This window comes from Phyllostomus hastatus, unplaced genomic scaffold (assembly GCF_019186645.2).
Source record: "Phyllostomus hastatus isolate PE091 unplaced genomic scaffold, TTU_PhHast_1.1 phas_scaffold_46, whole genome shotgun sequence".
Classification (NCBI taxonomy): Eukaryota; Metazoa; Chordata; class Mammalia; order Chiroptera; family Phyllostomidae; genus Phyllostomus; species Phyllostomus hastatus.
Genome location: NW_025334032.1, coordinates 26043250 through 26068594, shown reverse-complemented (window position 1 = coordinate 26068594; position 25345 = coordinate 26043250). Strand labels below are relative to the sequence as shown.

Here is a 25345-nt window from a genome sequence, read left to right as displayed (position 1 = left end):
ACTCGGAGATCCTCGGTGACTTTGGGGAGAGCAATTTCAGTGAGTTAGTTGATGGGGTGGAAGCATGAACTGATGGAGTGGAAGACAGACTGAAATGTAACGATAAGGGATGTGTCAAGAAAGATGACTATGAGGAAAAAAAGGGCAGATTTTTGTCTACTTAAGAGGGCAGAATTTTGAGCATGCTTGTATTTCAGTTCTTAAGTGCTTATTTTTTTAATTGTACAAACATAGTGAACATCCACTCCCCCGAGTGGTATAATATGTAAAAGAGTTTGGCATCTTACCTGATGCATAGCAGACCATCAATAAAAGTAAAATGTTTGTCTCCCTTTCCTTATCCTACTCTTTTCCCTACCTCAGCTGCACTGGGCCTACCATCCTTTTTAATTAAAAAAACAAAAACAATGCACTGTACTTAGTTACAATAGAAATACCTTTTTATCTTCTTATTAGTCTGTCACCCCTTGAGTATCTCCTTAACGTTAGTTTCCTTAAGTGCTGGACACAACATATGTGTAAAATTTTGAGACTAAATTTGTTGCCTCCTTTATAAAACGTATGTACTGTATGCTTTTCAGGTTGGCAATGGCTGACAAAGCAACAGGGTCTATGTATAATGGGAAAGCAAAATGAAAAAAAAAATAGGAACAACAGCGAGGCTACCTTTGCAAAACAGCACTACATTTCTACACAAAGAACTTTTTGTTAGGAGCAGGTAATGGCTGGCTTGCTTAGTCACAGTTTTATTCCTAATCAATATTTTGGAAAGAGCACAAGAGGTGATGTGAATTACTGTCTAAAATCTAAAAGTAGCATCTGAACCGATGACCTGCAAAATTACCCACATAAGACTTTCAACTTCGGTTCTTTGGCAGCTGTGTTGTTATGGTAAGCACACTTTTTCTTTCCTTCTTACAGCATGTACTTTTTCTTCTCTCACAATGCTGTGTGCCTGTCAGCTGAAAGGCTTGTGTGGGGTGGTCAGCCATCAAAGGGGTGGAAGGTGAAGGAGTGCAGAGCCTTTCTCTGTATTAAAGCGCCATCAGCTCAATGGCATCTACCTGGAATGTCGGTGCACTTCGCTGATTGCGTTTTGATAATGCTGTAAGCGGGTCTCCGATAATTGCCTTCTGTAATTGGAACAAATTTATGATTATGCTAATTCATTCTCAGCCACCTAATGTATGGAAGCTGAGCTAATCCCTGTCTGTCCCTGCATTTCCTTTGTAGATCATTACCTGGTTAGCCTTTCACTGTGGCTGATGGAATTGTTATTCTGAACTGATCTGATTTCTCAGATGGTGTGTATATATGTATGTGTAAGTAAGGAATGTGTGTTTGTGTCCCTTATCTAATTATATATAGCTTCGATACCAGCATTTAAAACCAGTTTATGATGTGAACACTTAGAATCTTGAATGCTGTAATCCTTAATATGATGGCTGTTGTCTCTGCGCCTGAGTACATAATACACAGTAGTAAGGAACAGGAGAAGGGAACAGTTAATTAATGGCCCCTCATCACACCACCTGAAAACCTTATTTACATTCCAGAAATAGTGGGAGGAAATGGGAATACAGAAACAGTTCTAGGCTCTCTGAAAGCCAGCTCTTTGTCATCTGGCTAGAGAGTTCTTCCCACCCTAAAATAATCCTTTAAAAAGGGAGCAGCACACAACACAATATTTTAGATCATTCCTTGGGATAGCAGGCTTTGGAAGCATCTCCTACATGTTGCTTCATCAAAAAGTCAAAACAAAAATTCCTTTCCCCCTAGCAGATGGCAGAGAGCAAGGAGAGAATTAGCCGAGAGTGAGAACCCTGAACTCTGGAAAGCACAGCTGAGACGCGAACAGCAGCCTGTGCCCTCCCTCACAAACTGGCTTTTGATTATCTCTCTCCACTCTTATAATGTCTCGTCTCTTCGATGTCTTTCACCTCTGATCACCATTCTTGTAAATGCTTTACGTTAATGTAAATGTGTCTCATTCTGCACTCAGGACAGTGTTACATTTTCACCTAACAGTGGATCCAGGGTATTCACTTTCCCAGAGACCATTTACCTGTCAAAATGGATAATAATAAAAAAAGAATTACATGAGGCTGCCCCTGACTTTCATAACTGAAACAGGGAAGTTAAAGGACAACACTGATTTGACAAGAGACACAGTGTCAGAAGAGGAAGTTCCATAGTCAGGATTCAGGCTCCTGCAGAGGCCGTGGTGTGTCATTTCATTCGGCATCGAGTGCATTTGATTCTGTGATCATTAGGTTCCTATCATTTGTCTGGTTCCGCTGCTGTGGCTTCACAATTAAGCAGAATTTCTGCTTCCTTTTGTGATGCATAATCAGATAAGTAGAGCTCCATTGAAGAAACAGCCATGTAGGAGGCGTTAAGATCAATCCATACAGTCTGGAAAGAAAAGACAAAGAGGAAACACAATAGTACCGTTATAAATAACTTAAAGGGAATGTTAACAAGGAGAGAGGGCAGGCGACATCTGATCTGAAAGAGGCAAAGGGAGTAATGGCCTACACTAACATTAGAAGATAACATGCTCCCTTAGGAGCAGAGGGGTGTCACACACATCAGCAGTTAAGTCCCAGCTAAGACTTAATTGGTGTGTGAGTACTCCAAGTCAAATTGCGGGAAATGGTAAGGAGTGGTAGTTCGTTTGGCTGATGAAAGACATTAGAAAACAGCTCATGTCTTGTCTTAGAAAAAGTGTTTGAAGATGGTATACTACATCTAGTTCCACGATTCTCAAGCATGTCACCAAGATTGTGGAATCCTTACTATGGGGATAATAAGATTTTCCTTGCCTCCTTTTGGAGGGTGTAGTTATCGTGAGGATTGAATGAGATATTGCATTGGGTAGCGTTGTGTGCCCCTGTGAGCAGAGACCGGGAGCATTATCTCTGTGTGTTCCCTCGTGTCCCATTCATGGCCACAAGACAGCCGCCATCTGTTTAGAGTCGCATCCATGCGCAGATGGGTGAAAGGCCGGAAATGCCTGCCCACCCTTTTCTCTGGAAAGCAAATGCTTTTCTGTGTCACCCAACAGACTTAGGCACAATTGGCCTTCTTGAATAGTTTAAGACTACTGGCTGTATTAGATCGTTATGGACTTCAAATGTGGTCCACACGTTTCTGCTCATTACCAAAAAGCAAAACAAAACTCCAGATAACTTTGAGGGAGCTACCATAACTTTTCATGAGCTACATGTGGACAAATGTTTGTGTAATTTTATGTATTCATTTGGTTATAATTGATAGGTAACGTTATCCACTTCAGGTGTACGACATAATGACTTGATGTTTATACACATCAGATGGTCACCACTATAAGTCTAGTTAAAATCTATCATCTTACATAGTGACAAAATCTTTTCTTAGTACAAGAATGTTTAAGATTTACTCTTGGTAACCTTCAAAATGTACAATAGAGTATTATTAACTTTAGTCACCATGGTGTACATTATATCCCTGTGACATTTACTTTATAACTGGAAGTTTGTAGCTTTTGACCCCCTTCACCCATTTCTCCCACCCCACCCCTGACATTGACCAACCTGTTCTCTATATGTATGAGCTCGGGGGAGGGGGGGGGCGGGGGGGCATGTTTGTTTCTTAGATTCTACATATAAATGAATAACAACTAGCATATGGTCGTTGCATCCAAATCTGGCAAATGATGCGAATGACTGAGCCCGGTGGTGATGCGACTTAAAGTGAACGAGACACTTATTGCTTTGATCCATTTCTTGGGGGTGTGAAGGTCTAGAGGCTTCCCCGTGGTGGCTGTGGAATGAACCCCATCTTTGCTCTGCCTTGCCCACGCTGTCCCCACCCCTGTCCTTGTGTGCCTTCTCAGTATAGCCTTTCACCAGCTAGAGTGCATACCTCCGGCCTCTCTGTTTCCTCGCAGAAATCCAATCACACTTGTCAGTGGGTAAGGTGGTAACTTTACAAAGTTTCAGAGGGTACGAGTGCCAGAGGCCCCATTGTGAACTGCTGTGGCCTCCCGGTGTTTCCAGCTCTGCCTCTCATACCCCCTGGTGTAGCCTTGCCTCTCCACCCTGTCTCCTCAGACAAGGTTGCCTTCCTGCCTCTGAAACGGTGTCTCTCCTAGGTCGGATCTGTGCTCAGTCCTGGATCTAAAATGCAGTTTGAGCTTTTACCACGTGTGTGCGAGTATATCACACCAGTCTCTAAATTTGCATGTACCTCAATTTAGGCTGGAACATTTATTCCGCAGGTGCCAGTGAACATCCTCTGAAGTCGGTGCTGTGTAATAATATATCAGAAGGCTTAAGATATTGTTCGTGTTCTTTTTTTATTTTTGTTCATGTTCTTAAGGAGCCTGCCAATGAACAGTGCAGGAAGAAAATGATCACAGGTAATGAGTAGATGGATTGAGCAGCTTTTGAAAGTCATAAATCTGAAGTTACATCTATAATACATACGGGTAACTCAATTTTATACTGAGTCTAGCAAATCTCAATATAGAGGACTGGAATTGAGGGATAGAAACACTTGCTAGGTAATATCAATAAAGGGTGCTCAATGGCATTTTTTGTGGAATATGACGGGAGAGTTTCAAGTTAATATCATCTAGATTCAAAGGACAAAAAGGCTTTGGATCCTGCCTACTGAAGGGGCTTTTTCCTTCTAGCCTAGTTTTTACCTCCCATTTCTCAATGGTTAATAACACCAATCACAAGCCCTGGCTGGCGTAGCTCAGTGGATTGAGCATGGGCTGCGAACCAGGCATCGCAGGTTCAATTCCCAGTCAGGGCACATGCCTGGGCTTCAGGCCATGGCCCCCAGCAACCACACATTGATGTTTCTCTCTCTTTCTTTCTCCCTCCCTTCCCTCTCTAAAAATAAATAAATCTTAAAAACAAATAACACCAGTCACATTCTCATTATAGAATATTAAAAATAAAACAAGAATATGAGAATTCTGACATACTGTCTGATGGAAATAAACATTTAGGTGTAAGGTTTGTGTGTGTGTGTATGCACACATGTATATAACACACATGTGTATGTGTGGGAGGTGTGTGTGTATATATGTATAGATACATACAGGGTCTGGCAGAAGGAATGCCTGCTTGAGTATGGTTGGTAGGCTAATAATATAGATGTAATAATTATAGCTTTAATTTGAACAATACACCTAAAATGTCATATGGCGTGCTTAAGTGCAACACTGTTATGTTACAAAATTACATGCTTATGATTTTGTAATAAAAGGGGGTTTTATTTTTGCCGAACCCTGTATACACACACACACACGACAAAAGTCCAGAAAAGGTGAAAGGTTAGGACTCACGCCAACAGTTTCCAATGTAACTCAGGCTTCCAATAAAATAATCTCCCACCAAGCATCCATCTATCACCCCTCCAAAGCAAGTCCCCTCCCCTGCCACACACACCATGTTGCCTGGTGTCAAGGAAACCCACGGGCTTGTCAGGGACACCCCTTCCACCCCGAGCTAACCAGAATACTGCTCAGGGACTGATCGTGCTTTCTGGCATGAACCCTTTGACGGTCTGCTTTTTCCAGATTTGTTTATAAACTGAAAAAACCTACAAATTGCAGACCATCTGTACATGGCACTATGCTAATGCATGCGGACATCCTGCGAATCCATAAACTCATTATCTCTGAGTAACTAGTTTCTTCACATGCTTCTAACTGGGGTTCTAAATAAATAGAAACCAGACAAAGACCTGTTTCTCTGAGGGGTGAATGCTACCAACAACCTTCTGGAATGTTAAGCCTCTCTGTCAAGGAGATGACCTGTTTGCATGAGGTCATTTGGATCAATGATACAAACGTCCATTAGGCTGGAGGTGGTCAATGTATTGATCACCTCATTATGTTTCCATAATGCTAAACTGAAAATTTGTATTGCTTTTGTGAAGAGCTTAATTAGGGCTTTCCTTGTGGACAACCTCTCGTAAAATAATTTCTTGAACTCAGTACACATGCCCTTTAAGGATACTCGCAGAAGGACTATAGTTCTTGATGCTTGTCAGGCATTTCCATAAGAAAGCCTTGAGAATGGGCGATGACACACAAACAATAATATCCTAGCACACTTGGGCTAGCAGATTTAGTGAAAAGGAGTTACCTTTAGGGAAGGGCATTGAGCTCCTTTTTGTGGAAACCATCACCAGGAGCCAGAAAGCTGGTGTGTTGCAGCATCTGTGGAGAAGAGAAAAGAAACCTACTTTTGGTTCATGGATATATTATGTTTGTCCTTACAATAATACAGTTTATAATCTATGAGCCATCACGTTAGAATCAAAACACATTATGTTAAAATACACATCCATGTCTTTTTGGGAAAGATGGAAGACCTTGTTGCCCTGGCAACAACAGTCTGAACCTGACTGGGGACTGCGCATCTGCACAGGTCCTGTGACCTCCACTCTGGCACAGCTGCCACCACTCACCCATGCGCACCGACGCCAAGGCTGTCCCATAAATTAGAAGACTACTGTGATACATTAAAAATAAAAAGAGACTTTTAAGCAAAAATGAGCTCATTGCCATTCTTCATGGCACCGTCAGTGTTATTTTTTTAAATACTCATATCTCCATCTAAAGTGGGAAAACAAGAGAAAGAAAAATGGTAACTTTTTTTTTTTTTAAGAAAAATGAGAGCAAGCTCATTCCTTCATGGAAATGAAGACCGGCCCCTTGTCTTTAATATGCAAGCAGTGCGCAGGGATGTCGCACACCCAGCGCCGCGGCAGTAATTTATGTTGCCTCCCTGGCCCCCAGGAGCATTTGCGTTTGCCATGGCTGGCGTAGGGAATGTCTTTCCTACCTTATTTATTAAACTAGTCCACATTAGGAGCACTTAGCTCATCAAAAATGTTTTAAAATTTCTCTAAGTGACAAAACCATAAATCCAAGAGCAATTTGTCACTTTTATAAGCCCAGAAAATACCAAACTGATTTCCTCATAAAGATCCTGCCATCGGTTAAGTGGATAAACGATTAGGTTACAAATAAAAACAGTTCCGTGGTTAGGAGTCCGCTAATGTGAGGACTGTTTGTAGATGTAAGTGGATTGATGGACCTCGGCCGTGACACCGTAAACCCCAAATGGACCAGAATGTGTGTGTATATCTATGACTCCTCATTCATCCCATATCAATGCTTTTCAAGGTGCGATCGGGGGAGACCCAGCAGCAGACCCCCGTGTCTGTCCATAGTGCATGTGGGTGTGTAGGGGGTTAGAGTGGATGGCAGGGACAACTCACATGATGGCGGGAATTGTGCCTTGGACATCTCCACGGGGCGTGATCGACACAGAAGGTGGGGGTTGTGAGCGATCTCCCCCAGGATGCAAACTTGGTCTTGGCTGCCACCAGTCTTACTCAGCTCAGGCTTCTGTGGCTCTGATGCCCCTACTTGTGCATCAGTCATAAGGTCTTTCCTTGTTAACCCATTTTTCCATTTTGGGCTTCAGATAAACTAGATCTGGGAAACATTTTATGGCAAAATATAAATTTGAAAATGATTGTGCTACATGATGAAGAAAAGAGATATTTTTTAAATAAAGTGATTTTTTTCCAGATTACTAAAGAGCTTTTCCTTGATGGTGCCACAATTAACCAACAGAAAGGAGTTACCCTGCTCTTCTCTTAAAACCTCTGTAAACAGCCCTGGCTGGCGTAGCTCAGTGAATTGAGCACAGGCTGCAAACCAAAGTGTCGCAGGTTCGATTCCCAGCCAGGGTACATGCCTGGGTTGCAGGCCATGACCCCCAGCAACTGCACATTGATGTTTCTCTCTTTCTCCCTCCCTTCTCTCTCTAAAAATAAATAAATAAAATCTTAAAAAAAAAACCTCTGTAAACATATTTCCTTCCAATCAATTTTCATTTTGTAAAGCATATATATATATTTTGTTTTATAAGTTTATACCACTAATCATACAAATTTGCATTTTGACTTCCCTGTATTATGAGTATTTTCTGTTTTCACTAGTTGAAATCATGACTTTTAATGCCTATTTAATACTAAATCATATCCTTAAATCACCATTTACAGTCAAACCTCAGCTCTTGTATGTCTTAGTTCTTGAACAATTTGGCTGTCAACCAAGTTGCTCACGGCAAACATGCTCTGTCATCTAACAGAGGTTCGGGTCTGGATTCTTGACCCGACAACCCTCCACACTGCTACGTGTACGGTCAGTCACGCGTCTCTCGGGTGACAGAAGATTCAGTTTTTGAACAAACCCCTCTGGAGCAGTTTTCTGGAACAAATCAAGTTTGAGAACCAAGTTTCCTCTGTGTCTAAACAAAGCTCTATTATTTGCATGCGTGTAGGTTTGGCATAATTTTTCCTTTTTCTTTTTCTTTTTACCAAAAATAATTTATTGTGGTTAAGTTTGTGTCTGTTGGCCTAACCTTTTTGGAGGGGAGTAAATTCCAGAGATCATAATTACAAGAACAAAAGGCATTCCTGTCTTTAAGACCATCAGGTGGTGATGAGCACTAGGTAATAATGATGGCAGGATGGGGGAGTGACGGGAAGTGAAACTTGCTGTATTAGAAAGTATCGTTTGACAAGACCCCTCTGAGGAGGTGACGCCTGACCTCAGATCTGAATGAAATGGGGAGGTGAGCCATGGAGACACCTGGGGAAGGCCTTCGGGGCAGAGGAGCGGCAGGTGTTTCAGGCCCTGAGGCTGGAACTTGCACTGGGCCTGGGCCTGCGCTGCGCAGTAGCAGGACGGAGTCTGTTCAGCTGCAGTGGAGTGCGCAGGGTTACTGCGAGGGTCTGAGGTACAGGACTGCTAGGGACTAGACCACAGGGGTACGTTGTTAGCCTTGGGAAGGTTTGCGATTTTGTCCTAAGTGGGGTTTGAGACCATTCACAGATTTCAGGCGAGAAAGTCGTGATCTGACCTCTTAGTAGAAAATCAACTGCAGAGGCAACAGTGGAAGCAGCAGGCAGCCCAGCTCCCGAAGAGGCTGTTACTACTGGCATCGCAGGGACGAAACAGTGGCAGAGCAGTGATAGAGGTGACATTCTATGCCCTGCACTCTCAGCAAAAATGAAGCTAACCACACACAAAAAACTATATATACATATGTGTATATGATGTTAATCTTCGCTATTTTGATAGGGAAAAACCCATTATATTGTTATTTAACTTATCATTATGCCATCTTACCTAGACTGGGATTTAAATAAATATATATAGTGATTTTTGAACTATTAAGATAATAAGATTATTCCTCAGATCATTATAATATTTATCAAATTTGTGACAAATATTTTCTTAGGTGTTTGGCCACTTAATTGTGTACATGATTTTTATATAAGTTTTCAATTTGAAGCCATACCTCTACTTGATGATTGTGGCTTTAATATCCTCTGGACTAAGTTTTGGAGTTTGTTTTTTTTTTTTCCACTTACAGTTTACATTCAATATTATTTTTACTAGTTGCACAATGGTAGACAGGCATGTACACGATTTCATCAAGAAAGCTTTCTTTGATTTCCGGGAGCTGGGACTTCCTTGGTTTCTGTCTCCAGAGACACCGGCCCAAGGAGCTTTTTCTTGGCTGGTTAACTCACTGGCAGTAACTTACTTACCGTCCAGGGCCAGACTCGCCCGACTTCCTGCCCAGCTGTCTGAGGGGAAGTATGGAAAAAGATGACGGACGTGTGGACACAAGGGAACAGCTTTCTCAGTGCTACAAGTCTCAGGAGTGGGGAATCAGTCAGAAAACCAGGCAGTTTAGGCTCGGAATTTGGGAGTCAGCGACAGTGGGCTGGAACAAAGCTCTCCAGCCCTCCTTTGAGCGGCCGATTTGTTCTTTGAAAAATCCTGTCCTATTGGCTTTAAGTGAGTGTTTTATCCCAGAAATCATTGGCAGTTACTCCTGGCTTTTATTTTCTTGGGGCGATGTACATTTAATTATACCTGTTAAATATAAAATTCATGAAAGAAGAAACTGCTGGTTCTGTTTATCTAGCTTTACCCAACTCTGAGGACAAGCTCAATAAGTGTTAGAATGTGTGTTAGGTGAGCAAGTGAACTACTGTGACGTGTGCAACGTTAGTAGGGAGTGGATGTTTTGTCACAGGCACGCAGCCACCTGTGATTTAAACATGGTTGCACTGTCATGCTTTCTTTACCAGAGCTCTGGGTCGTCCGTGGTTCCCACACCTCCAGGCTGCACCGTGGTGACCCCAGCAGGGGTCGGTAGTGAGCCGGCTTCTTTACCCCATGGCCTGGCTTCACGTTGCTCTTTCGTCTGTCTTGATGTTTTAAAGCAGTTCTCAGAGCTCCTCGTTTGACTACTTGCTATCATTTTCTTTTCTACAATGGCCCTTTTCTAGGGTGGATCTGGGGTGGTGGTGACTTTGGGGACTCTAACCTCTCATTGACATGGTGGTACTTGAGGTGAGTATCGTAATAAAAGGTGGCTGTGGGTTTCATCACTGGTAAGTGATGAAAGTCAGTCCCTTTGAATGTAGACTAACAAATCTTTATTACTCCAAACTGTTATATAACAGATGCCACTTGTTTGGAAGTGCTAAATTAGAATTCTTTAGATTTAAGTGTGAAATGGGGCATCTTCTTCTAAAATCAACTTTCAATGACCAATGCAGCTTCTGTGTGGGGTCTGTCTGGGGGAGTCACTGCCCTGCTTTGCGGGTTAGGTCGCTGTGTGTAACATAATGCTGGTAACTAGAGCTGAACGGTGATTGTCAGACAAGAAATCGGTCCAGAGCCACCAGCAGGGCACGGGAGAGCGGAGGTGTTGTTTCAATGTGGAAGCAGAAGACACAATGAGGAAGGAGAGCAGTCAGCTCGGGGGAAGCCTGGCCTGCCTGGTGCAGTCGGGGCGGCGAGGGTGGTGCACTCCCAGTGCAGTGGGGGCGGGGGGATGAGCATCTACGGAGCTGAAGATCCCATCCGTGTCTTCTTCAGCTGTCCAAGGGAAAGAGAAGTTTGAACCAAGGGTAGGACTAGGGTGGAACTGGAAGAAGAAAGTAGGTCCTCCAGGAGCAAGCTAGGAAAAAAACGAATCCAAAATGGAACTAGCCCACACACAGAGGATGTGAGAGGGGAACTTCTCCAGAGGAAAGTGTGGGCCGTAAATGAGTCAGGTGTCTCAACATCCATTCAGTCATTGATGGAGTGACCTAAGTGATCACCGAAGAACTGTATACTCCAATTAGGGAACACTGAGATTTGAATCGATGTGCCTATGACTGCCCAATTATGTATTACATTGGCTCTTACACATTATCACACCTTTATTAAAATGTGCTTAAGTCCAAACACAGTGGCGAACTGTGTCTAACAGCTGATGCCCTCTCAGCACCAAGTACGAGTTCTGCATCTGCATTGCCCTTCTGGGTTACCTTTTGCACTAGCTCCCAAAACATCCCCGCCATCATCAGAATGGTAATAAAATAACCTAATTGCAGTCACCTCTTTTCGCTCTTCCACGGCATTTTTAGAAAATGGGTCAAAGTCAATAGGGTATTTGTGTCCTTTTCCTGCTTCCAATTTATTAACTTGAGCATTCATTTCCTGACTATGCCAAACTCACTAAGCAGAAGGGATGGGATATAGAATAAAGAGGAAAAAATCATTGCTGTGGCTGCTCTCTCTTCCACACACAAAAATGACTCACCTTCCAATTCCAACAAAAAGTGTGCGTGTGTGTTTAATGACCTGTAAAGCTCATGCTCCTTCCTCCTCACAGGTGGAGTGGCTGAAGAACGAGGAGCCCATCGACTCAGAACAAGATAAGAACATCGACACGAGGGCCGACCACAACCTGATCATCAGGCAGGCGCGGCTCTCCGACTCCGGGAACTACACCTGCATGGCCGCCAACATCGTGGCCAAGAGGAGGAGCCTGTCGGCCACGGTGGTGGTTTATGGTAAGACCAGCCCAAAGGCCAGGAATGGATACGGAGTGCAGAAGGCAGAGAGGTAGAGGGGTGTGTGCCTGATTAACATGTTAACTTCCAGAGCTGAGAAGTCACTGGGCTCATCCACTCCCGGGCTCTGTCCTGCCTCTCCCATTTGGTGGGAGCAAACACATGCTACTGCTGTTAACGCTGGCTCTCCCCTCCAGCACTGGACTTCTGTGAGGTAGTCGGTGAAATTTCCAAGCTCTCTTTTAAGAACTAATTTTAGAAGTTGGTTATTTTCTCCCATTGTGTTCATATTTGAAAGGGACTGAGGCAGGCAACTTCTGTTCCTCTCCCTCAGTCTCCCCAGGCCTGCTGCCGGAAGTTTTTCTCCTGGCATACAAAATCCACCAAAAAAAAAAAAAAATCCAAAGCAAAAAACTACTACTATTTGCTGGATATCTCAGGTATTGTATAAAAGAAATTGCCAGCTACTTAAGTAAAGGCATTGCCCTCTCCAACAGAAGAGCCCTGGGATTTATTTTTGAAGCACTTAAAGTAACACAAATTCAAATGCTGTTATATTCTCCTTATACTCTGGATTTTCAAGTGCTTTAGAGATATGTTGATGAGTTTGAGTTCTTTCTATTTTTCATAATTCCCCAGCCAAGAAAAGTATCTGTGCCCCTCCTTATAGCAGATGAGTAGACTGAGGGGCCGAGGGGAGGTAAGTCCTGCATGGCTCACCTCCCGACGGAGCAGCCAGTGTGGCTCCGCAGGGTCTCTCGGTCCCAGGACGCCGAACTCACAACACCTGGCACAGTGGCTTGCACATAGTAGGCAGTCAGTAAAAACCTCTCTCCTTTTCTTTCTCCCCTCCCCATTTTCTCTCTCAGTGAATGGAGGCTGGTCTTCCTGGACAGAGTGGTCAGCCTGCAATGTTCGCTGTGGTAGAGGATGGCAGAAACGCTCCCGGACCTGTACCAACCCAGCTCCTCTCAATGGTGGGGCCTTTTGTGAGGGCATGTCAGTGCAGAAAATTACCTGCACTTCTCTTTGTCCTGGTGAGATATGCACAGATTCCCTTTACCCTTCCGAGCCACCAACACTCGTAAGCTGCTGCGAGGCATGTGACGTAACCTCCTTTCCCAAAGTGACCCCCTCCCATGTTCTTAGAGAGCAGAGCATCGGTCCAGAGGGCTGATGTAGAAAGTAATAGCAAGAACATGGGTGAAATGCCTCTGTTTGGGGGCATATGTAATATATTTTTTTCATACTCAAATGGCCTTGGACACTCACCATCAAGAAGCCAAATGCTTTGAAGGTGTTTCGTACCACCAGTGTTTGGTCGGGCCAAGCCATGCCCTTCTCTCCCTGGGTTCTCCCATGTTGTGGCATCCGTTTGTGTAATAGCTGCAGAGATTGAGTTTCTGTAAGAACACGACAGGTACCACACATTTGACCCCTGGTTAGCAGTTACCAATCAACTCATGTTGACCTTACCAGGTTTAGCTTTGTATTTATTTCCGACACAACTGGCAGGGATTGTAGAGCATCACAGCAGTTTTACATGTGGCCTACGCTCGCCTTGCTTTCTGAATACAGAGGGGCTTCCTTTGCCAAATGGGGCTTTTCTAAGTTATTCTGTTCGTCTCTTACTGGCTCTAACCCAATTTATACAATGAGAAATAGATGAGATGGAAGATGACTTTCTTTATGGAAAGCATATCCTCCCACTGAGAAATGAATTGATCCTGGGTCTCACATGCATTATAAAACGTTAACTCCAAGGACACCGGACTAGAGCCTCATATCTAAGATTTCCAATCTAGTTCCACCCAAAGCGAGGGTGAAACTCTCACCTGCAGTTTAGTCCTGGAGTTTCATTTTGAACTTATACGCAATAAGCATTTATTGAGTGCTTACTATGTGCCAGATACTGTGCAAGATGCTCTTATATCTGTAATGTCATTTAACCCTGTGTTGTGAGTTGTTTTGTTTTGTATCCCCAGTTACAGAAATAGGCTAAGTGACTTTCTCAGGGTTGCTCAGACAATAACTTACAGACAGGGACTCAGACATTTTGCTTCAAGATCAGTATTTTTTTTTGTTACCCTATTCCTAATTGCTCTGGATTAAAAACTGCAGTATCTTAACCCACATAAGTGTGGTGGGACTATTCCTAGGAGGTAATGGAACAATTGCCTCGAACAGCTGCCACAATCTCTAGGGCTGATTTTTAGTGGAATTCAGTTTGTTCATTTCTACGCGGAGCAGCAATTTATGACCCAAGAAATTCTATTTATGTAAGTCTTAGTATCTTGGGGTTTGTCTGACCTGTTTTAGTTTAATGCTATCAATATATATGGGTTTAACGTTTTGCTGTTGAGGGGCTTTTAGGGCTTAAAGATAGTTCATTCTGCTCTCTGCTCTCACCTGCCAACACCCGAGGAAGTGGGGATTACCACTGGTTACTACACATTGTTTATCTGTCCGTCTAAGATGCACTCCAGCAGGAAAGACCGGGGAGGAATGGATAATGACGTTATCAGCCAACCCAAGGGCCCCAGTAATTCAAATCCTTGCCTAAATTCAATAATTGGGCTCATCCTGAAATGGCTAGAGAATTATACCACTGCTTTTGCTGGCCTATCTTTTTAGGAAAGAAACCATGGAGAGAAGATAAATGAATATATTATTTTGCTTTTGTGGTGGTTATTGGTTTAAAAGAACAGCGGTCCTGGGGTGAGTCTCCCGCCAGCTGCCTGACTCATTCTGACGATGGCTCCTTTTGTTTCCCCCCCGAAGTGGACGGGAGCTGGGAAGTGTGGAGCGAGTGGTCAGTCTGCAGTCCAGAGTGTGAGCATTTGCGGATCCGCGAGTGCACGGCGCCACCCCCAAGAAACGGGGGCAAGTTCTGCGAAGGTCTGAGCCAGGAGTCCGAAAACTGCACAGACGGTCTCTGCATTCTAGGTAACTAACTCCCCGTTTAACATCTTCGGTGTCAGTGCGCAGTATGGAAAGAAACATCTTAATTATCACTTTGGTTAAATGCGTTAGCAGAAAGCAAAATCTCCCAAGAGCAAAAAGAAAATGGGTGAAAGGTGTAGAAAAGTAGATGAACACATTGTTTAGTAGAGACGGGTTATTTTAAGTATTTTATCGCTGAGTTTTATAAATGTGTACACTTACTATTAACCAGAGGAAGTGTTAAGAGAAATGCCATAGGCAGACGGTTCAGACTTTAGTTCGGCAATTCTCTTCTCTCGGTAGCCTCCATTTTTAAGTTTGGTGAAATTCTGAGGCTGATCCCCATGTTCGCCTTTTCCCCGGGGTTTTTGTAGCTCAGAGAAGCCTTCGGTCATCTCCAGAGACCGTGGTTTCGTGGCAAGGGGCAGCATGTGTTGTGACTATTAGCTCACAAGTGGGGGTAGACATGTGACGCCTGAGGAGGCGGGTGGTTCTGTGGCAAGTTGGTCTGGCAGAGCAAGACATAGAATATTCCTTCGAAAATTCCCAAGCCTTTATTCCTGAAATAAACTATTCCGTCTCCAACTGACTCTGCCTGAGGAGGAAAGTATAAGAGGATCAAATAGTCACGTAGACTTCAGGTTTGAATTTGGTACTGTCCCTTACGAGCTTGGCGACCCTGGGTAGGTCGCTTAACTTCTCTGACTGTAAGTCCCCAAATGGTACCTATTTTTGGTTACCATGGAGACCAGATGATAAGAGAATGTACTTGGCTGTTTCATGGCACAGAGCAAGGGCTCAGTAAATGAGAACCCGTCCTTCACCGCGCACTCATGGAGCTAAGGTATGCCGATTTTGCTTAGGTCCTTAAAAAAGCCAGAGATTCAGGGCATAGAGCTGGGTGGCTTTTCTTGGAAGATGGCAGGATGAAGAAAATATCTAAGTTGGATTTGTTTTTGTACATCAGCACAACTGGGCACCTTTGAAAGCAAGCCCATTCAAGCATGCTGTTGTATTTTTAAAGTGTAAATTATCAATACATTTAAACAACGAGCACTGACCAAATAGTATATTGTGGTTTTTTTGTTTTGTTTTGTTTTTTGCCTGTAGAAGTGAGTACCTGCATGTGTCAGGTACAACACACAGGGCTGGAATAAAATGCAATGTAGCCACCAGTCTCAGTGCTTAGTCTCAGTGATGAAAGGGCCATGCACACTAGTGAATACATTTCAACCATTTGCCTTCCTCAGAATGCCTCGCCCTTCCAAAGTGCAGGGAATCCTAATGCAAACGCATCAGCAGGAGGTTTAAGGAGATGTATTTCTGACTACTCTGGACTGTCCCTGGATATTTTTGAAATATAGCTTGGAAGTGTGACTAGCTGTTGTTGTTTTTCTTAACACAGAGCTGTATTTTAATTGATACAGTGTGGACTGTGACACTCCTAAGTCTTCTAAAGAGGCATCAACAGTATAACCGCTTGGTTGCCGACTCAGTTGTAGATAATCACAGTAATACCTTCCCATCCACCAGCAGGCAGGCTTACACTTGAGGAAAGAAACCTGTGACTATCAGTCTTCAGCTTTGTGTCATTACTAAGCTGACGAACTTAGTCGTCTAGTTCCAGTTGAAGACAGACAATGGTTGGCCCCCAGGCAAGAAAGAAGTGTTATCAAATACACAGATATTATATATTAGCTTCTGTCAGTTCATTAAAAGTTTAGTGATGAAAGGAATTACCAGCACTGAGAGTATATTGGAGAGCCTATACCTCAACTCGCAAATTTGAGATGGTGTGTTTGTCAGCATTGTCCAGAGAAAGATAACCAGTAGGACAGTGGTCCCCAATCCCCAACCATGTTGGCACCAGGGACCAGTTTTTCCAGGGACAAGGCAGGAGACAGGAGGCAGGCTTTGGACTGGTACAGTTCTGTGGCCCAGGAGCGGGGGACCCTTGCAGTAGGACACATCTATAAGATGTAGGAGATACACTGATAGAGGGCACTGATTACAAGGAATAAGCTCACCTAATTGTGGAATCTGGCAAGTCCACAGTCTACTGAGCCAATGCTGCACCTCAAAAACTGGCAGGCAGGAGAATCCGCTATTACTTGAGAAGGATCAGGCCCCCTGGTGGTGATTATGAAGGGCAATCTGCTTTTCTCCTGAAAACACCCTCATAGACTCATAGATAACAGAGCAGGATGACAGCTAGTGGAGGGCCCAAGTTAAGGGATGGAGGGATTGAGCAAAAAGGACTCTTGGACAAGGACAATAGTGCAGTGATTGCTGGGGGGAGAGGGGTATAAGGGGGCTAAATGGTAATGGGGAAAAAAAGACAAAGAAAGCGGGGGTGGCGAGGGAGAGGAGGGGGAGAGAGTGGAGGGGGAGAGAGTGAAGGGGGAGAGACAGGGAGAGCGAGAGCAGGCAGGAGGGAGGGATAGAGGGTGAGGGGGTGGACTAGAGAAGAGGAGGGAGATGGAGAAGAGAGATAGGGAGTGAGAGAGGGAGGCAGAGGGGTGGAAGAGAGGAGAGGGAAAGAGTGGGGAAAGGAGTGGGCAGAGGAGGAAGGAGGGAGCGACAAGTAAGGGAAGCAGAAAGGGAGGAGAGCGGTGGGGGAGGGAGGGGAATAGAGAGGAAGGTGGAGCAGGTGGAGGAGAGGGAAAGGGATAGAGGGAAGGAGGGACTGGGAGAGAGACTGGGGGGAGGGGAGGACAGGAAGAAGAGAGAGGGTATGGAGGGGAGACAGGGCAACAGAGTGGGAGGGGGAGGCAGGGAGAGGCGGTGGTGAAAGGGAGTGGGAAAGAGGAGGAGGGAGAGAGGCGGAAGGAGGGAGATAACCATGGCTCCCCCTGGACAGAGTGGGGGAGGGACAGAGAGGGAGTGACAAGGAAGGAGAGGAGGAAAGGGAGAGGGCTAGAGAGGGAGGCAGAGGGGGAGGGAGAAGTCCAGGGAAAGAGGGAGGGGGTGGCGAAGGGAGAAGGATGGGAAGGGGGGAGAGAGAAAGGGAGGGAGAGGTGGGGAAAGGGAGTATAGGAGGGGGGTGGAGAGGGAGAAGTGGGAGAGAGAAAGATGGGGAGGAAGGGAGAGGGAGGACAGGAAGGTAGAGAGGAGGGTAGGGAGGGATAGGAGGGGAGATGGGGAGGGAGAGGTGTAGAGGGGGAGGGAAGGAGGGAGAGATAGAGAAAGAATAGAAGAGTCAGAGGGATAGTGGGAGAGGGAGAGAAAGAAAGAAGAAACACAGGCTAATGTTCCCCCGGTTATCTGGGCCCCTGAGAACCCGGACCACTGGGCCCCCCTCCCTACCTGTTGGTGGAAATAATATAGCTAGGAAGACAGTGAGCTTTGGAATATATTCAGTATCGGATGTATGAGTTTAGGATGCTATGTGAGCCTTTTCTTTTTATTCAATGTACCCATTCTGGTATTCCCTTTTCAAAGAAAGCATGTTTTTTTCTAGCAACCTTTGTCCCCATAGTATGCAAATCAATATGTCTATCACATGTGATCAAGAGTCTTGATGACTACTGATAAGAAACCTAGAAATGTATGAAATACATCTGTGTATGTTTGGGGAAGGGGTGTGTTCACAAGTCCAACACCCAGATATATGCTGCCCTTTGAGGCAGAGTGGCCACCAGTTCAGTAACAAGGAAGAACACGTTGCGCTCTCTCTGCCGCCCGCTGCTTCCTGCACTCCAGTCAAAAGATGGCGGCACCCTGCACTTCCTGCTGGTGCTCTGTTCAAATGCTCTTGTGAAACCAGCCGTGCTCTCCGGACAGGGAGCCAGAGAAGGCTGGGTTTGATTGAAATAGCATTTGGCACCAGCTTTATGGAGCGGTGGCTTAATGAAGGATCTAGGTCATGTTACATTTGGGAATTTCCTTCATCCTGTGTTTTTCATCTATGCCAAACAAGACCCTGAAGCAATTCCTCAATTCCCAACTTCTCTTGGAGGACCTATTATTCTTTGATTTTATTTCGCTTTCAACAGAGCATCCAGATTGTGCTCGTTGTCCCTGAGGGCCACGTGTCTCCTAGAGATGGAGCTGCCGGCTCTGAATGGTCACTTGAACATCTGGGTGTGATTGCTGCTTGGTCAGTTGTGACTGGAGCACAAAACCTTAGGGTTGAGCTATCACAGGTGGCCACGCCTAAATGCTCTGACCAAGAAATCAAATGCCCCAAGACTGGGATAAGAGTAGGCAATTTTTGCTGATAGCAGTTAGTGCAGGAATCACAACTGAAAGCATAGCTAAGCCTCCAATGCCTGTTTGATAAAACATTTCTTTTCCAGGAAGATAATTATATTGAGAAACAAGAACGTGTGTGGATCCACATTTTCTAAAGTTAAACACCAGAATCAGGTGTGGGGGGGCGGGTTTGAAGCATTGTTCTCCTTTCTACTTGCTGAACTTGCTTGCTCCTATGCTCTGAGGATCACAGCAGAGATAAACAGCATGTGCACACCTCACTGACAGGGACGGAAGGGCGAAAACGGCAGGGCATTCAGTTGGCTTTGGTTTGAGGAGATTAAATGGATCTGCTTCAGAGGGGATTAGTGCCTTTTGGGAGCAGTGAGTCTGAAGCCAGAGAAGTGCCACAGGGCCCTGGGAGAGAGAGGAAATCTTAAAAGCCGAACTGCCTGATACTTAATCCATCCTTCTGGTCAAGCTGTAAGATAGGTCCGTTCAACACCGTTAGTTCAAAAACTGAGGTAGCAGTTCAACTGAGGTGTGTTTTCATTTCTGATGGATTCGTGGATAAGAATAGTCAGAATGGACAGTTTGGAAACCACATCAAGGACAAGAGCAGGTCCAAATAAAAACCCCAAGCTACATTTAATAATCAACGCAACATTGTCTATCGGATGGTCTACTTAAAGGACCCACAGGAAGCACCTGAAGAGGTGAGCCTGTGACCACATTAAAGTGAAGGTTGCCGTGGTCAGCACTTTCTCTTGGACCATTAGAACCTCATCGTTACCCATGACAGTAATGAGCTGAGTCCCTTCTTTGTCTTTCCTAGGGCAACACATAAGAATTTTCAACGTTTTTTGCTAGTGGTTTATGGAATGCCTACTTTGTATACAGGATTATAGCCATGAATGTCCCTTTATGGAAACAAAGCCCATTATTTTCTTTCTTTAGGCAAAAAGTCTGGAATCCTATTTGATTCATTCTTAAACTTTTTGATGGATAAGTTTGTATTTCAGACATATTTCAGAACCAGCTGCATTGCACAATTGCTTAATTATAGCGTAGTTAAAATTTATATAGTAAAGAAATGAAAATGGCATCAGCAAGATAACATGCTAGCACAATGCATTCTTAAATTGTCATGAAATTTCCTACTGCTTACTAATTCTCCCAAGTAGTTTTAATATTAAAAACCCATTTTCATTTCATATATAGTACATAGTAGGTGCTCCTTTTTATAATAACCGCTTTCTGCATAACAAACGATTGATTAATTCAGAGTTGCCTTCATGTATCCTGCATAGCAAATGTGGATACAGTATTGCACACCCTCAAGAGTAATAAGAATGTAGGTTTGGGAACATATGGTGTCATTAGCAGCTTAGCAACAATCTCTCCCCCATGACCCAATAAACGCTTTGCCATTATGGGACCCAGTAAGAAGATCAGTGAGTAACAAGCTTTAAAGAGACAGAGTGGAGTGGCTCATGACTAAAGTTTCCGTTGTGCTTAATTAAAAAAAAAAAAGATAAAGCAGAGACAGCTCCATATTCGTGTGTCTTAGTGAAAGCGACTTAACTTTATAAGGCTAAAAGTTTCATTTTTGTGCCATTTGATAAGACAAACTCAACTGCCATGAGTGGAATTGAGCATAAAGATAATGAAGATAACCATAAACAACAAATAATCATAATTTGGCTCTCCTTTGTTATCCACCCACTGTAGACTTTCCTACTTTTATGCCATGTTAATAATAAAAGGATAGACTTCCAGGCAAGATGATGGAGTAGGCAAGCACAGTGCTGGTGCCCTCCTGTGACAGCAGGGGCAGAGATGCAGAACTGACAGGCCTCACTGCAGGCGTCATAGCTGTGGAGGTTCCCTTGAGGACCAAGGGGTCCCAGCCCCTCACCCGGCTCCCCACCCTGGGGCACCAGTGCCAGAAGGAAGAACCCACATGACATCTGGCTCTGAAAACCTGCCCAGATTGCATCTAAGTGACACTGATTGCTGTGGGAGTCCAAGGCCTTCCTTTTTATTTTTCTTTCTAACTTTTTAAAGATGTTTATTGATTTGAGAAAGAGAGAAACATCAGTTGGTTGCCTCCCCTACATACCCCGACCGGGGATTGAACCTGCAACCTAGGTATGTGCCCTAGTTGGGAATGAAGCCCGCATACCAACTGAGCCACACAGGCCAGGACCCAAGGCATTCCTCTTGAGGGGTGTGCACAGAGGCTTCCAAACTCATTTGCTCTAGGCTCCACCCATTGCAGGGGAAGTACCTCCAAAAGCACCAGGAGCATATGGGAAGGAACTAAAATGACTGGCTGCAGGGCTCAGGGCAGCTCAATCCCGGAACAGAAATGCTGGCAGAGGCATTCATTTCTTTTTTTTTTAATCTAACCAGCAGGTACCAGATCCAAAATTTCCCTTGGCCTAATTAACACTGTTTGCCCTGCCCTTGTGATTACTGCTGCACCCAACACATGCACCCAGCTAAAGACTCTCCCAGCAACGCTTCCACACTAGCAGGCTGCACTGATGCAAGCTGCAAACTTTCCTAAAAGCTCTCAAAGATTCACAAACCCCAGACAAGTAGTGGTTGGCCTTGGCATACCCTGTACATCTTACTGAGCACCCCTGAGCCTGGGACAAGTGGTGACCATTCTCAACTTACATGGTAGCTCCTCCCAGATGGCCCCAAGCGATGGCATAACCTGTGGCCAGTGTTGGCTTAGAATGGAACCTCAAGTAATCAACCACAGTCCCAGAACTACTGGCAGCTGGCTCAGTTCACGTTGTGGTTCCCCCAACAAAGGGCCCCAAGCCTGGCAATGAACTAGGGCCAGGCTCAGTTTGCAACATAGCCTCTCACGTGTGCCTCCAAGTCCAGTACAAGTAGCAACAAATTGCAGATCATTTTGTAGCTCACATCCGGTAGCCTCAAGTCAAGCAGAAATGGCAATTGAACTTGGTTTTCAATGAAGCCGCTCCCAAAAGGCTCCAGAACCAACGCAACTGGTGGCCAGTTTGAGACCCCACAAGAACACCAACTAGCTCCAAGAATGATACATTTGAAGATCAAACTTGGCTGGCACCTGAGGCCCTCACTCTAAAGCAATTCCTGTTTCAGGAGATCAGACCCCACACAACAAATGGTTCGCTGTAGTTATAGGCAGCCTTCACAGCCAATCAGCCTGAGGGTCAACCACACCAAATGATGTGCCAACGGCAATTTAGGCTCAACTACAAGTGGACACATACAACCCACATAAGGAACGCCCGTGGGGCATTCGGCTCAGAGCGTGCACCACCGGGCCTCCAGAACGCCTATGGCATGAGGCCACTTGGCAGACTTGGAGAGGAACGACCACAGGGAGTCGGACAGAACAAGGAGACAAAGGAATATGCCAAATAGCAGGATGGGACACAACTCCAGAAAAATATGAAATATTTTTTAAGTTGTATCTAATTTTTTAAATTCTTTTAAGATTTTATTTATTTTTAGAGAGGGAAGGGAGGGAGAGAGAGAAACATCAATGTGTGGTTGCTGTGGGTCATGGCCTGCAACCCAGGCATGTGCCCTGACTGGGAATTGCACCTGCGTCACTTTGGTTTGCAGCCTGTGCTCAATCCACTGAGCTACGCCAGCCAGGGCTAAAAATATATGAAATTGAGACAAGCAATCTGCCAGATACAGAGTTCAAAACTCTATTTGCTCAATGAATTTAGGGGAAGAAAAGATGGAACTCAGTGAGAACTTTGACAAAAAATCAGAAATAATAAATACAATAACTGCAATGAAGAATATATTAGAGGGAATTAAAGCAGATGATTTGATTCCCTCTAATGTATTAAAGCAAATACATTAGAGCAAATACAAATCAGCAATGTGGAAAATGAGTTAGTGAAAAACACCCAATCAGAATAGCAAAATGAAAAAAGAATATTAAAAAATGGAGATAGTAAAGGGACCTCTGGAAAAACTTCAAGTATACTAGCATTTGCATCATAGGAGATAGGGGTACCAAAAGGGGAAGAGAGAGCAAGGGGTGGAAAAATCATTTAAACATAATGACTGAAAACTTCCCTAACCTGACAAAGGAAACAGACATACAAATCCAAGAAATGCAGGGAGATTTAGACAAGAAGAACCCAAAGAAACCTGTACCAAGCCATGTCATGATCAAGATGCCAAAGGTTTAAGAATCTTAGAAGTAGAAAAATAAGAGTCATGAGCAAGGGAGCTCTCGTAAGACTGTAGCTAATTTATCAACAGAAACATTGCAGACCAGAAGGGATTGGCATGAAATATTCAAAGCAATGAAAAGCAAGGACCTACAATCGAGATACTGTACCCAGCAAGACTGTCATTTAGAACTGAAGGACAGAAGTAGTTCTGCAGACAAGTAAAAGCTAAAGGAGTTCATCGTCACTAAACGAGTATTACAGGAAATGTTAAAGGAACTTCTTTAAAAAGAAAAGATAGAAAATAAAAGAATTCTCACTGACAATTAGAAAAAAACAATAATAAAAACAGTGGATCAATTATGAAGCCCTTATAAAGGTTAAAAGGCAAAAGTAGGAAGAATATGTGTAATGCAACAATAAATTAGGAGAGACATAAATACAGAGGCACAAAGTAGTAAAAAATGACAATCATGAAGATGGAGAAGGTGAGTAAAAACTAATGATTTTAGAATGTGTTTGAACTTGAGGGACCATCAACTTAAAACAGACTGCTATAAACACATCTTGGCATATATGAAGCACACGGCAACCCCAAAGTAAAAACCTGTAAGACCTATAGCAGAAGTACAGAGACAAGGATACAAACACAACACTACAGAAAGTCCACAATGTACAAGAGTGTGAAACAATAAGAAAGGAAAAGACTCAAAACTATCAGAAAACAATTAATAAATGACAACTACATACGTATCAATAATTGCTTTAAATATAAATAGACTACATGCTGCAATCAAAAGCCTAAATATATAAAGTAAATCTTGATGAACATAAAGGGAGAGAACAACAGTAATACAGTCACAGTATGATGCAGACCCTGGCTTGTGGGGTCCGAGTCATGGATAAAATGAGACAGTCACACCGACTACCAAGTCCGGTGGAGGAAAAGGGACAACATGGCTTTTCTCTCAAGGGGAGCAAAACCCTCAGCCCTTGCTCCAATGAGCTTTTATTGTCTTACTGGGCACATTACAAGAAGGTCCTTATTAACTATGCACAGGCTTGCTTTAGGAGCCAATGCTGCTAATCATATCACAGAAGAGGGATATTTGCAAATAAAAAGGCAAAAGTGGTTGGACTGGTTACACCCATCCTTGGAAGGTTTAGCATGGATTTTAGGAAGTTGCTTTGTAGTAAATGTCCTCAATTCAGGGTGAGGGAGTGTTAGCAAAAAGCAAGACTGATAGTGGCCTAGGTACATTGCAGGCCTGATTCCCCACAGGAATATCTGTGGGTGTGGGTCCTGTGCATCTCCCAGTGGGAGCTGGGCCCACACCATGTAGGATGGTCTACTACAACAGTAGGGGATTGGAACACCCCGTTGACATCCATGGATAGATCTTCCAGATGGAAAACCAGCAAAAGCAACTACCATATGATCCAACAATTCCATTTTTGCATATTTATCCAAAGAAATCCAAAACACTAATTCAGAAAGATATTTGCTCCCTCTTTTCAATGCAGCATTATTTATGATAGCCAAATATGGAAGCTCCCTCAATCAACAAATGGTGAAAGAACATGTACATATATACAGTGAAATATTACTCGGCTATTTTAAAGTATGTAACCTTGCCATCTGTGACAACATACATGGACCTACAGGGTATGATGCTAAGTGAAATAAGCCAGACAGAGAAGGACAAAAACCATGTGATTTCACTTATATGTGGAATCTAAAACACGAAGTAAACAAACAAAACAGACAGACTCCTAGACACAGAGGACAGATTGATGGTTGGGTTGCCAGATGGGAGCAGGGCAGAGGGAACGGGTGAAAAGGTTAAGGAATTAAAAAGTACAAATTGACAGTTATAAAATAGTCACAGAATGTCAAGTAGAGCAGAGGGAATACAGTCAGTGATGTTGTAATAACCACATATGGCGTCGGGTGGGCACTAGATCCGTCAGGGCGATCACTTCGTAAGTTATATGAATGTCTGATCTCTGTGTTACACATCTGAAACTAAGACAATATTGGATGTCAACTGCAACTGAAAAAATGT

At 43.9% G+C, this 25345-nt stretch overlaps 1 protein-coding gene across 4 annotated transcripts in view; it reads left to right on the top strand.

Annotated features, from left to right (window-relative positions):
* The window catches only part of UNC5D (unc-5 netrin receptor D), a 484491-nt gene that overhangs the window by 359971 nt on the left and 99175 nt on the right, over nucleotides 1–25345 (top strand). For 2 of the 4 annotated variants that reach the window (XM_045821388.1, XM_045821387.1), the window contains exons 5-7: nucleotides 11766–11946; nucleotides 12816–12983; nucleotides 14728–14892. In XM_045821388.1, the coding sequence (XP_045677344.1) occupies nucleotides 11766–11946; nucleotides 12816–12983; nucleotides 14728–14892 (514 nt within the window). The remainder of the gene's footprint in view (nucleotides 1–11765; nucleotides 11947–12815; nucleotides 12984–14727; nucleotides 14893–25345) is intronic. The other 2 variants (XM_045821390.1, XM_045821389.1) reach the window with 1 other exon arrangement.